Raw genomic sequence first — 13,852 nt, 5'->3', positions numbered from 1 at the left:
CAAAAAGCCCACTTTCCAAAAAAAAACAAAAAACAGGACTTTCCTCCTTCCTAAAAAAACAACAACTTTGAGCTAACCCCCCAAAAAATGGGAGTAGATCACTGCCAATTTTTAATTCTGAAAGTAGATCACAGTCTCTTGAGAGTTGGCCACCCCTGATCTAGATAACCACAGCTACTAGCTTGTTCTTTTGAGAACTAGAAAGTTCAGGAAAGTTCAGGAACGTTTTACACCCATAAAACTCACAATCCCTGCCACGAGGGATTCACTCCGAGGATGGTGAAAACCAGAGGGCTGGAGCCAATTAGCCAACTGGGAAATTCCAACCTGGCCCTGAATGCAGCAACAGACTATGCTCCTAGTGACCCAAAGCTTCTGGACACCCGTGAAGAACATGAGAGCTTCCCTGTTAGAAAAGTGTGTACTTTGTTAAGGGTACTGGGAACTGTAGCTCTGTGGCGGGTAAGCTACAGTTCCCAGTATTCATCGGGGGGGTCACATGCTGTGCCTTAAACGTTTGATATGTATGCAGCCCACCGGCCCATCCAGCTAAGTATTTTCCCCTCTAACTGGCAGGATCTCAGGAGGTAAGTGGCTCTTTCCTGGTCCTGCTTCTTCATGCTTTAAACTGGAGATCTTGGGCATAGAACATGGGAGGAACTAGCTCTGCCTCTCATATACATCCCTCCCCCTCTGGAGACAAAACTGGTTCTGCTTACAGCAGAATCTGTCCCTATAGAATCTATGATTCTATCATTCTTTAGTTTTTATTGTCAGGTGTTCCTTTGTGTTCAGATCAGGCCTCAGGACAATAATGTAGCATTTGGGAATGAAGATGCAGCCCAGAAGCCCAGCACTAGAGGCCAAGATAGAGAAGACTTGAACGGCTACCATGTACTTCCCCTTGGTGCTCAGGTAGGTGGGCACAAAGGACACCCAAACACTGCAGAAGATCAGCATGCTGAAAGTGATCAGCTTAGCTTCATTGAAGGCCCCAGGCAGCTTCCTCGCCAGGAAAGCCACCGTGAAGCAGATGGCAGCTAGGAAGCCCATGTAACCGAGGGCAGCATAAAACATAGCAACAGACCCTTCATTGCATTGCAGGGTGATCTCTGCAGCCTGGGAATGCTTGTCAGAGTCTGGGAATGGGGGAGACATCCCCAGCCAAATGATGCAAATGACCATTTGGACACTGGAACAGGAAATGACAATGGAGTTGGATAGATTCTTCCCCAGCCATCTCCTCACCCTGTTCCCTGGCTTTGTGGCCAGGAAGGCCAGCACCACCATGATGGTTTTTGACAGCAAAGAAGAGACAGCAACCGAGAAGATGGTGCAGAAGGCTGTTTGTCGAAGGAGGCAGGTGACTTTCGTGGGACGGCCAATGAAGAGGAAGGAGGACCAAAAGCACAGCAGGAGGGAGACAAGGAGGATATAGGAGAGGTCCCTGTTGTTGGCTTTGACTATGGGAGTTTCCTTGTATTTAATGAAGATTCCTAACACGAAGCTTGTGGTTAAGGACAGGAAGAGGGCCAAGAAAGCCAGGAGGGTCCCCAAATATTTTTTATACGATAGGAAGGTGATAATCTTGGGAATGCAGAGATCTCGGTCCTTGTTTGAATTTTGTTCTTCTGGACATTTGGTGCAACGCTCTGCATCTGAGGAGGAGAAAAAGAATGGTTTTGACTTTGCTTACAGACACATTCTATTACATGTCGAGAAATGCACTCATATGGGAGATATCAGAAAATGAGGATGTATTGTAAGAAAGGGAAGCTTTTTTGGTGCACTTCATTATCTAATGTTGTCACTGCGATCTTGGCTTTCCTCCAAGGAGAAAGAGGTGGCAAACAAGATTTTTCTCACTTTTTACTTTTTTATATTGATAAAGCTGAGAGTTAGAGACTTCCCCACAGAAGTGTGTGCTGTGTTCATGGTAAATGTTTTGTTCTGTATGCTGAAGGCACACCTCTCTACCTTGAACTTTAACCTTTTATTTCGTGGGAAGCAATAAAAAGTACAGGGAAAATAATTGCTTCTCTCGTGGTCCCTTCCGACTCTACAATGCTTGAAGGACCTGGGCATGTTTAGCCTGGAAAAGAAGAGACTGAGTGGAGAGATGAGAGCCATCTTCCAATATCTTAAGGGCTGTCACATGGAAGGGGGAGCATGCTTGTTTTCTCCTGCTCCAGAGGATAGGAATGGAACCAATGGCTTCAGCTTACAAGGAAGGAGATTCCGATTAAACATCAGGAAAAACTTTCTGGCAGTAAGAGCTGCTCGACAGTGGAACAGACTCCCATAAGAGGTGGTGGACTCTCCTTCCTTGGAGGTTTCTAAGTAGAGGTTGGATGGCCATCTTCCAGGGATGCTCTAGCTGAGATTCCTGCATTGCAGGAGGTTGGACTAGAGCATCTACTCTTGGGTTCCTTTGTTTGTCAAAGTGGAGTTTCCACAGAAAAGTCTTCCTGCATCATCACAGCGTCAGCAGCAGTCCATCCGTCCAGCCTTCTCTTGGTGAATTCCCATTGCGCAGTCAGGCGGAGTCCCCCCCAGTCCCCAGGGCAGCCCCGAGGGAATAATGACACAGGACCACGTATTTATGGGATTAAAATTGGCCACAACTTTATTAAAATTCAGATGTAGGAAGACCTTGGCGCAGGCATTGGACGTATATCCCTCCCAGCCCCCAGCCGGGGGTGGGGTGATCTTCAGGGTTGTCCAGCATGAGTGGGGGGTTGGGCTAACTCTGGAGAACATATGTTCAATCAGATAGCCCACCCACCCCCCGATCGCCGTCGCTGGAAGGGGAGGGCAATAATCAGCCAAGTGGCATCGCCAAATGCCCCCCCCCCTTGAGGCCCGTTTACGGGAACCCTGTTATCGCTGCCGCAATAGGGTGGGGGGTCACCGCCCCCACGCCCCTCCCCTTTATGTAAATGACTAAAGGATTCCGCCCAAGGCCTGCATCTGCCAAAGTTGTGACGAATTGCTACGGGAAAGGCGAAACCTGCCAATGCAGGGAAAGTCCTTTCCAGCCCTTTAACAGTGACCGGTCGTAGCAGCGCCTGCATGCGTGTACGCCTGTGGAAGAAAGACCTGTAAAGCAAGAAGCCTGTGGGAGTAAATAACCTGTAAAGCAAGCATAAAGTTAGGGAGTGGAGGGTGGGAAAGCTCTGAATCCATCAGCTGCTTCCCAAGAATGGCTCCTCTTCTTTGTGTGCAGGTAAGCCTACCTGATCCTACCTGGCCGATCCCCCTGGCATGCCTCCCTTCGGCTGCCTGAGTGGGCAGTGACTCCAGCCTCCAGCCTCAGGTAGGCCGTGCCAGCCTCCAAACTTCCAGGTCTGCCTCAGGGATCCCAGGGGGGGCTGCATGCGACTGCGCAAAATGCGCCTCCCCTTTATGTTGGGGAAGCGGTCATTACAGGAATAAACACCTCACCCATTTGGTTCCTTTCTTAATGTCTTTATTATTTACAAACTCTACACTGGTCAGCATAAAGAAAAACAAATAAAGAAAGGGAACAGAATCTTTCCTCTCCTCAGTCATCTGAATCACTCACATACTGAACACATATTAATACGCCATAATAGATGGCTCTTGGGGTCCCTTCCAACTCTAAGATTCTATTATTTTCTTGTAAACCAAGAAGGTTTACAAGCTAAAGAAACAACAAAATAGACAGCAAAGATCACAAACGTAATATACAAAAAACATCATAATAAAAACATAACCTTTGAATAAACAACTTATATCAAATAAAACAATACTCAATAATATTTAATAGTGATATTCAGACATGGTACACAGTAAAATTTAATATCAGCAAATAATAAACAGTTTACACTTATCATGTACAATAAAAATTAGTAATCTATAAACAATAAAAATAACGGCAAGTCACAAGGAATAAAATACCATGAAACTTACAAACCATGTAAAAGGATCAAATTGAGAAACAAGAACACACAACTTATGAAATTATTGTTTTTAATATCCATTAACTTCTCTCTTCCCAGCTGCTTTGGCTGTTCTCAAAGTCATGGTCTGGGACATCCGATAACCTCTTGCTGAAATCCCATAATTTTTAATTGTTCTGGTTTATTTTTATCCTCTTTTACTGGCACTCTAGCCCCTCCAGATATGGTGGATAATACCAGAGAAGCATTGCTGATCAAACTAAAGTAGAATAAAACCCCTAAATATGCATTTTATTATGTCAAGAATATGCTGCAGAATGCATCCAGAACAAAATTCCCAACTAGAGGGTCCTCAGTCTACATCTTTTCGTTTAGCTGAACTGGAGGAAAATTGTTAGATGGATAAATTGCTTTGTCATATTTCACCTTTAATGTGTGATCTCTTCTTATAATTGTTTTATATTTCTTCCATGTAATACTCAGAGTAGCCCTATTGTAATATTTCATCTACAATGTAATGTAATGTAATGTAATGTAATGTAATGTAATGTTTGCATATTTATATTATTATTGTGCATCATGCTTTCTCTCTTTTAAATGGATATTTGCGATTTCCACTATTTCTTGCTGAGGGTGGTTCTGGTTCTCTGATCCTAGAAGGCATGGTATAAAATAGCCAAAGCTATGCCTTGTGGGCAGGGCAGGCTGAGCCCAATTTGCTTCCTACGAGTCATTTCTTTCAAATGACTTCCTGGAAGGTGAATAAAAATGCAGAAATCAAGAAAGGATCTGCATCCAAATATGTCTTTAGAATCTTCACAGAAAGTGTCTGGCTAATATGTTGCCCTATTCATATTCTCCCCACAAATTCCATCTCCCGTGGCGTCACCCACCTTCCTGTGTAGATATGGTCCCTTCCACACACGCAATGCAAGCGTAGCAGCAAACCGGCTCTCCTTCTTGAACCACCTTGGCATATCCCGGGCGACAGCTTTTGGTACACCTGGAGTGAGGCACAGTCTAGCCATAAAGAAAAGACGGCACATTAAAGGGGAAGTGTCAGCAATATGTGTGCCCATGGAACTCACTCATAGAGTCTGGAAAGAACCCAGCAGGGTCTCCAGTCCCACAAGCAAGCACCCTTGATGTCAGGGGTGCCAACTTGAACAAAATATTGTGGAGACCAAGGTAAGCCGTGCCCCACATAAATAATCGATCACATGATGCAGTGCACACACACAATTTGAATGGGAATGCCCATCAACTTTGTTGGAGACCGGCCCCCTCAAATATTTTATTGTGGGCCCAAATTCCCAACAGCTCCTAGAAGGTGGCTTCTATGCTTGACGCAGAATGGAAGCCTCCCTGCTGTGCTTGCTTTTTTCTCAGAAAAAGTAAAATAAATAGGTCTTTGAACAACTGGACCGAGGCACAGTCTGATAAAAAAACAAATGGTATGTTCAGGGCAAGTATTTGTGCCAGGAGTATTTGTGTCTATGGAGCTGATTCATAGAGTTTTGAAACAACCCAGCAGGTTCTCTAGGCAAAAGATACAGAAACAAAACAAAACAAAAAATCCAAGAACAGCAGCAATAAAACACTCTGATGAAGAGCAGTATTTAAACATAAAGTATGATCACATCTCAGTGGTGGCGTCCACCCTGTGGAATGCCCTCCCATCAGATGTCAAGGAAATAAACAACTATCTGACTTTTAGAAGACATATGAAAGCAGTCCTGTTTAGGGAAATTTCTAATGTTTGATATTCTATTATGTTTAATATTCTGTTGGAAGCTGCCAAGAGTGGCTGAGGAAACCCAGCCAGATGGGCGGGGTATGAATAATAAAATATTATTATATTATTATTATTATATTATGCAGGGGTTACATTCCAGGGAAGGAATAGTATGTGCAAAAATGCATATACTTGAATCAGCCCCTTGGAACGCCTCCTGACCTTCCGTCTCTCCCCCCCCCCCCATCATTCTGCCCGGACACTGAGATCCAGCACCGAGGGCCTTCTGGCGGTTCCCTCACTGTGAGAAGCCAAGTTACAGGGAACCAGGCAGAGGGCCTTCTCGGTAGTGGCGCCCGCCCTGTGGAACGCCCTCCCATCAGATGTCAAAGGGAATAACAACTACCAGACTTTTAGAAGACATCTGAAGGCGGGACATTTGTTTAGGGAAGCTTTTAATGTTTAATAGATTGTTGTATTTTAATCTGTTGGAAGCCGCCCAGAGTGGCTGGGGAAGCCCAGCCAGATGGGTGGGGTATAAATTATTATTATTATTATTATTATTACTCCCCAAGCAATGCAGGGAGCTTCTAAGCTCTCTGTTTTGCTCACTAGGCTCCAGGATGCTCTTGCATGGGCTCTGCAATGTTCTCATGAAATCTCGCAGGACCGGGCTGGATTATCCATCAAGCAAAATAAGCACATGCTTAGGGCATCACGGGAAGGCGGGCACCACAGAATTTTTCTGTTGCCAGATTTACCATGGACCATAATGGGCAGCTCAATCAAGTTCCACAAAAAAGGCTCCCACAATAAATGAAAAAAATACATGCATACATGTGTGTGTGTCTGCACATGAAGGGCAGTATATACATTTAATAGTTTAGTTGCTTAATTAATTATAATCAGCCAAACCTCCAAAAGATTATACTTGAAATCCTCTTGGAAATATTCAGCAGATTGCTAGATCTTAACACATATCATGTGGAATAAAGGGTCTCTTACCTTGTTAAACTGCTTGGGCCACACAATAGCTTCTGGGTTAATGGCGAGCTTGAAGTCAGTGGATGCCTCTGTCTCTATACTCCCAATTTTCACTCTAACACAAGACTCATTTGGAAGCAACACCCAGTTCTCAATATCAAACATGATTGGCAGCTCCCAATTCTCACCCAAATACAGTCTGCCCATGGAAGTATTCAACAACCGGGTTTCTCTTAAGAAAGGGTGAAGCTGGAACGACAAGGAAAACACCAACATTTCAAAGCATTTTGGACATCTCATCCCAGCTCCTTTTGAGCTCCGAAATCTTTGCATGGCACCACTTGGTCTCGTTGGAGTATGCAGAGGACTGAAAACCAGAACTTAGAAAACATTTCAGATGCCTCAGCCCTGCTCCCTTGGAACTCTAAACTCCTGTTGTGCCACAAAGTTTTCTACTGACAAGACTAAACAGACACCCCGCAGGTGGAGGGACACCTGCTTTTAACTTGTTGTGGCTTCTTGTGGTTTTATTTTATGGACTTACATTTTTTATTGCAGTAGACCAATTTTGATATGCAGACCATCTGGTACGCAGGCTGAGACCCTAACTGCCCACGGACTGTCTCACCAGAGTGGCGCATGCTCTGGTTATCTCCCACTTGGACTACTGCAATGCGCTCTACGTGGGGCTACCTTTGAAGGTGACCCTGAAACTACAACTAATCCAGAATGCGGCAGCTAGACTGGCGAATGGGAGCAGCCGCCGAGACTATATAACACTGGTCCTGAAAGACCTACATTGGCTCCCGGTATGTTTCTGAACACAATTCAAAGTGTTGGTGCTGACCTTTAAAGGCCCAGTATACCTGAAGGAGCGTCTCCACCCCCATCGTTCAGCCTTGACACTGAGGTCCAGCTCTGAGTGCCTTCTGGTGGTTCCCTCCCTGCGAGAATGAGGTTACAGGGAACCAGGCAGAGGGCCTTCTCGGTAGTGGCACCCACCCTATGGAACGCCCTCCCATAGATTCTGAATCGATCCCTATCTCAGGCGACTGTCCCATCCTACCTAAAGTCTTCCATTATTGTTCCGATACCTAGAGCAATTTTCCTAGATTGTAGCAATTTTGGCCTTAAATGGAAATTCTGGACTTTGAAGTCATTTTGTTTTTATTTTCATTTGTTTACTGTTCTGTATTGTATTGTGCTTATTAGTAATTTAATTCATGTGGAGTGTTTTAATTGAGTTGATACAGCAACCGAGAAATTTCGTTGTTCCCGCAATGGGACAATGACAATAAAAATCAATTCTAAATAAACAACTATCTGACTTTCAGAAGACATCTGAAGGCAGCCCTCTTTAGGGAGGTTTTTTAAACGTTTGATGTTTCATCACGTTTTAAATATTCTGTTGGGAACCACCCAGAGTGGCTTGGGGGGGGGCTGGCCAGATGAGCGGGGTATAAGTAATAAAATGTTGTTGTAGTAGTTGTTGTTGTTGACATACAAACACCATGAATGCAGGGTTATTCTGCATCTTCCAGCTGGAGCCTAACAAGAATTGCATCATAAGTGATGGGCCTCTTCAAGAGGAAGAGCTGGATCTAAATCTAAACCTAAATAAATAAAACAATAACTTTTTCCTCACTGTTGCATTTGTGTCTAAATCGATAAGAATGATTGTTCCAGAGTTGATAGAAAGAACTGTGATTTCTAGAAAGGGAAAGGAAATACCTGCCATGGCTGCAGACTTTGACATGCCAACAGGTCTCCTTCACCCGCCATCAACATCCCCTTTGATCTAGATGAACAGGCAACATTTAAAGCATGAGCCATGATTTGGACACTGAAGTACGTTCTGTAGCTGTCTTGAGACAGAACTCTCTGCAGCTCTTCTTCTGACGGCACCTCCGGATTCTCCACGTCTCTGCATCTTGTCCAACTTCTCACAGCGAGGACATGCTTAGAGTATGAACAACTAAATGCTTTTTGCCGAAGCAGATTAAGAGGATGGGACTCTGGTTTATAGCAGTCACATTTGCTCCTTATTTTGGTCTTCATCACAAAGGAGAATGAACCATGGATGTACTGCAAGGACTTGGGACCCAAAGACAAATTCATGTCAATGTCCTGAAAAGCTGTTGTGATCCATACTTTTGGCCCAATTTGTTTCTCAAGTTCTTGTTGTAGTCTCATGAGGAAACTCAGTGCCGTATGACTGTTTACATAGTAAAGGGATACATTGGTCTGCCTCCATGGGGCAACTGATTCTCTTGGTCTGAACTGGTTCAGTTGACTATTTTCTGGGATTCTTACTGAAAAGGCAACACAAATTCCATTGCTGAACATCAGAGGTGTCAAGGCACTCAAGAACCTGTCTCCATTCTCATTGTCTGGAGCAAAGAGGCCGATCCACGTCCATCCAAAATGCTGGAGCAACTTGACGATCCCCGTGTACTGAACTTCTTCATTGGGGACCATATGGTAGACAAAAGGGACTTCAGTGTTCTCATCAAGAACCCTAGAGACAAAGCCATAACTGATCTGGAGTGGGGGAGGAAAAGTACAGTGTTTCATTTTCAGAACAAAGAACAGGACTAGCCTGAAATATTTAATACCTAACAAATATTTTCCTGGCTGGGGCTGATAGTTTTATTTTGAAACTTTGGGAGGCTGCAACCCTATCAAAGTCTCTGTGTTGAAGAATCATAGAATTGTAGAGTTGGAAGCCACCCTGAGGATCGTCTTGTCCAACCCCCCTGCAATGCAGCTGTCCCATACGGGGATCAAGTCTGCAACCTTGACGCTGGCAGCAACACACTCTAACCAACTGAGGTCTCTAGCTTAACATAGCTCAGGACTTTCTCCCTCTTTGATTCCTCTTTTTGACTCTGCTGACAATAAAGCGAATTTATGCCCCACCCTTCATACCTGTGGGATTTTGTAGATGCCTGACATGGTTGAAATCACTTTGGAGATGATGGAATTGGCTCCTTCAAGAACAGCCAAGTGATTATTCCATTTTCCACAGCGATAGTTTGGAATATTGCTTCCCGCACCTGCAAGCAGGTCTAGCATAGCATCGGAAGTGATCCTTGCATTGTAATAGTTCTCATAGAGGCTGTAGCCTAGGGTGATGTTGGGTAAGAGCCTGGGATTCCGGTTGATCTCTTGGATGGTGAACAAGAAGGACAAGATGTGCCAGTAGAACCTAAATGGCAATCTGTAAGAAATCAATCAATGAAAAAGTGTCAAACCATTCACTACTTAATGAAAATAAATAGTATTTGATTCCCTAAATCTTGGTGTGCATTAGGGCTGCCATACGGACATAGCAGGAATAAGGCAGTTGGAAACAGTGTCCGGGCCAAAATTGCTGAAATTTCCTTAAAAATAGGTCAATTTTTTTTCTCTTCCCCCCCCCACCCCAAAAGGTTCCATAACTTTGCCAAGAAAAGCTCAACAATTTTTGTGTCTGGGTTTTCACTTTGTGCAATATGGGAAACCTAGTCTGCATGTTTTTTGTGAAGGGTGAGAAGGGACGTATCCTTCTTGCAAGATGAAAATTCATTTGCCGCTTAAGAATTAAAATACAAGGATTGCTCAAGAGGAGGAGCACTAAACTACAAAGAACAAAAATGAAGAAAACATTCTTTTATCTGAAGGTGTGTGAAATATGGGGATGTGGCTGCTAAGGCTAGTATTGGCAGCTTCAAAGGAGCTGCATAAAGAGCCAATTGCTGCAATGGAAAGCTAAGTGCATTTAAAAGCTATATTTGGTTAAAGGTAAAGGTAAAGGGACCCCTGACCACTAGGTTCAGTCATGATCGACTCTGGGGTTGCGGCGTGCATCTTGTGTTATTGGCCGAGGGAGCCGGTGTACAGCTTCCAGGTCATGTGGCCAGCATGACAAAGCCGCTTCTGGCGAACCAGAGCAGCACACGGAAATGCCGTTTACCTTCCCACTGGAGTGGTACCTATTTATCTACTTGCACTTTGACATGCTTTCGAACTGCTAGGTTGGCAGGAGCTGGGACCGAGCAGCCAACCAGTCTTTCACTGAAACAAACCATCAGAAACATGGGTTATTTTATCTTCAGTCTCTCCTGCGCAAGTGAAACCAGCTGTCCAGCACAGCAGTGAGGGGAAAATATTAGGGATGTTGATTGCTGCAGAGAAAAAGTCCCTGGAGCCAAATTATTCCTCAGAAGCACTGAACTTGGCTAAGTTTGCAATTCCCTGTCTTATTCTGCATCAGCCTGTTGTCTTTGTCCATGGAGTTTTCTTGGCAGGGATACTGGAGTGGCTTGCCAGTTCCTTCTCCAGGTGGATCATGTTTAGTCCTGAGTGCTCACTGGAAGGACAGATCGTGAAGCTGAGGCTCCAATACTTTGGCCACCTCATGAGAAGAGAAGACTCCCTGGAAAAGACCCTGATGTTGGGAAAGATTGAGGGCACTAGGAGAAGGGGACGACAGAGGACGAGGTAGTTTGACAGTGTTCTCGAAGCTACGAACATGAGTTTGACCAAACTGTGGGAGGCAGTGGAAGACAGGAGTGCCTGGCGTGCTCTGGTTCATGGGGTCACGAAGAGTCGGACACGACTAAACGACTAAACAACAAACAACAAATTCTGCATCAGGGGAGGCTTCTTGTGTAGTTCCAGGTTGAGATAATGTCCACTTAAGCTAGCATTTCATCCAGAAGGATAGTTTCCTTGTCATTCATTTTTTTTTCCTGTGGGAGAAATGGCATTCGCAGGCCTTTGACACTAATTCTGCTGATATCTTCCAGGATGTTATTTCAGACAGAGGAAGGGATGGAATCAAATGCCCTCCCAAATATCAGCACAAAAGATTTTTGTTTTGTGTGTTTAAACACATGTTTTATTGGTTTTCAACAGTAACACCATAAACTTAACATGAACAGCAAACACAACCCATGAAGCATATATTATTGGAAGTAACATTAAGGTACATACATAATAGGCTCACTGCTTAATTAGTCTTCTCCATAGAGATACATGTGTTACAGGGGGTTGCAATAACTGTGCTGGCTTATTAATGTGATCTGTAAAAAACAACCTCGTACTTAAAAATTTGGCTTTATTTGCCTGTCCATTAAAAACTCTGATGCATTGAGTCAAGCGTTCCAGGAACACAAAGTAGGATTTTCTCCTGTGCCTTACCCATCTCACACCTGCAAGTGTGATCATTCAATGCATCATTTTGATGCCTGGTTTGTTCATACTGTTGTGTCACATTCTTCAACAGGCAGGCACATTCTTCAACAGAAAAAATAGAGCATGTCTGGGAACATGCAACCCACTGTCTGCTGCAAAACTCCAGTTCCCTTCAGCCCCTGCCAGCATGGCCAATGATCGGGGCTGATGGGAGCTGTAGTCCCACAACATCTAGAAGACCGCAAAGTCCTCCCCTGTAAAATGGAGACTATTTCCCTAGTAAACAGGAGCCATTTGGGGTGCAGTAGAAAAACATGACGTTCTTCTGCAGAGGATTACTTACTCGCCCTCAAACCTGGTTGATGTGGGCTGGGAAAAGATGTATGGACTTTGTAGACCAAACAGATTTGGAGATATTATCCCGCTAATGAGGAAGTCGCCAGGCTGGAAATAATTCTGTGCTTTGTATCCTTCCCGGATCGGATTCAGGGGGCATTTTGCCTTCAGGATTCTACAGGATTCAAGCAAAATTAGCAGCCTCAGCATCTGGGATCTCATTCTGACACTGACTCCTACACCTCTCATGCAAGTGCTCCTCTCTTCCCCCATAGCCAGCTAAGTCAGGAGAAGCCAAAAACTCTTATTTAACCAATACGGGTGGTGGTTCAGCTATAGCTTCAGAACCATTAAACCTCACAGAGATGTATCCCACCCTTCTTACTCCCGCTCTCAATCTTGGCTAAATCTGTCTCTGACACAGGAGATCTTCTGTGCACCAACTTTTCCCCAAGGCACAAGGCAGCGGATAACCACATGCAGCCCTTGCTGCTGATGTTCATGCAAGCTATCTTGGGCTTTGGCAAGAATAAATCATGATGATTTTGATAATTATAAGGGGAAGGAAGATCATCTCTGCGACAACCTGAAGTCTCTGTGTGGCTTGAGGGGCAGGAGCTGAGTTGGAGATAAACATGGTTGTGGGGAATCAAAGTCGTTGCTCCAAAGTTTGGCATGGGTCCTGCAGCTGGTTCAGTTCAAAGCTTAATCTAACCCAGTATCCTGTGGCACCCAGTGGCCAATCAGACACTTCTGGGATCCATCCTAGCTGATGGAAATAGAGTTGATCCCAGCAACTGGCATTCAGAGATATGCAGCTTCTGATCCTGGCAGTCATGTGATTGCCTTTTAAAGCTGTCTCTAAGTTAGCAGCGATCACTATTTCCTGTGTATCTGAAAAAGTGTGCATGCACACGAAAGCTCATACCAATGACAAACTTAGTTGGTCTCTAAGGTGCAACTGGAAAGAATTTTTTTATTTTGTTTCCACTATTTCCTGCGTCAGTGAATTTCTCCATTGGGCTACAGTATCCAAAAACATGTTTCCTATTTTCTATCTAGATTCTCCAAGTGGATTCTTCAGTGGATGCCTCTTTGAGTAATAATTTTTCAGGAAAAGCCTCTCCTTTTTTGCTTTCTCCATGATTTTATGCATCTCTATCAAGTCTCACTTTTACAGTCTTTGCTCCTTAACCAGGGTCTACCAACCTTTTAAGACCCCTAAGAACAATTGGATATTTTATAGTCCTGTGGGTGCCACACATTCTGGTCACTCCCCCTGCGCCCACAAGACAACCACAATCCCAGAGGCAGAACGAGAGAAAGTATTGCAGACTCTCAGATAAACCAAGAGAATTAATGTGAGCCTCGAGAAACACATAAAGCTGTAAGAGGAAGTGGGAAAGAGCATCACTCTTCCAACTTCCTTCTTCAGTTCCATGTTATTTTCAGGGAATTAAAAGGTGACCGCCCTCACTACCTCATAACCAAGTGGGCAATGGGGAGGGGCTTAGAGGGTTCACAAAGATTCCAGGTGAATTCCTCAAGGACACAATTTGTGGAATGCTCTCCAGGGAGGTTTAGCTGGTACCTTCATTATATACCTTTAAGTGCAAAGCGAAAACGTTCCTCTTTAACCAGGCCTTTGGCTGATTGACATCTGATGCTCTTTTAAATGTATTCTGTGTGGAGGGAT

At 44.3% G+C, this 13,852-nt stretch overlaps 1 protein-coding gene across 1 annotated transcript; it reads right to left on the bottom strand.

The window, feature by feature from the left end:
* Positions 1–753: 753 nt before the first annotated feature.
* LOC148687132 (vomeronasal type-2 receptor 26-like) lies at positions 754–12,378 on the bottom strand. The gene is made up of 6 exons (XM_088662510.1): positions 12,164–12,378; positions 9,571–9,862; positions 8,374–9,183; positions 6,664–6,891; positions 4,817–4,943; positions 754–1,658 (listed from the first exon to the last, which is right to left on the bottom strand). The coding sequence occupies exons 1-6, from the start codon at positions 12,376–12,378 to the stop codon at positions 754–756; spliced, it is 2,577 nt and encodes an 858-aa protein (XP_088518636.1).
* Between the last annotated feature and the right edge of the window lie 1,474 nt (positions 12,379–13,852).

The sequence above is a fragment of the Zootoca vivipara genome, chromosome 2, assembly GCF_965207765.1.
Source record: "Zootoca vivipara chromosome 2, rZooViv2.hap1.1, whole genome shotgun sequence".
Lineage (NCBI taxonomy): Eukaryota > Metazoa > Chordata > Lepidosauria > Squamata > Lacertidae > Zootoca > Zootoca vivipara.
The sequence above is the reverse complement of the archived record's forward strand: the minus strand, read 5'-3'. Positions and strand labels throughout refer to the sequence as shown.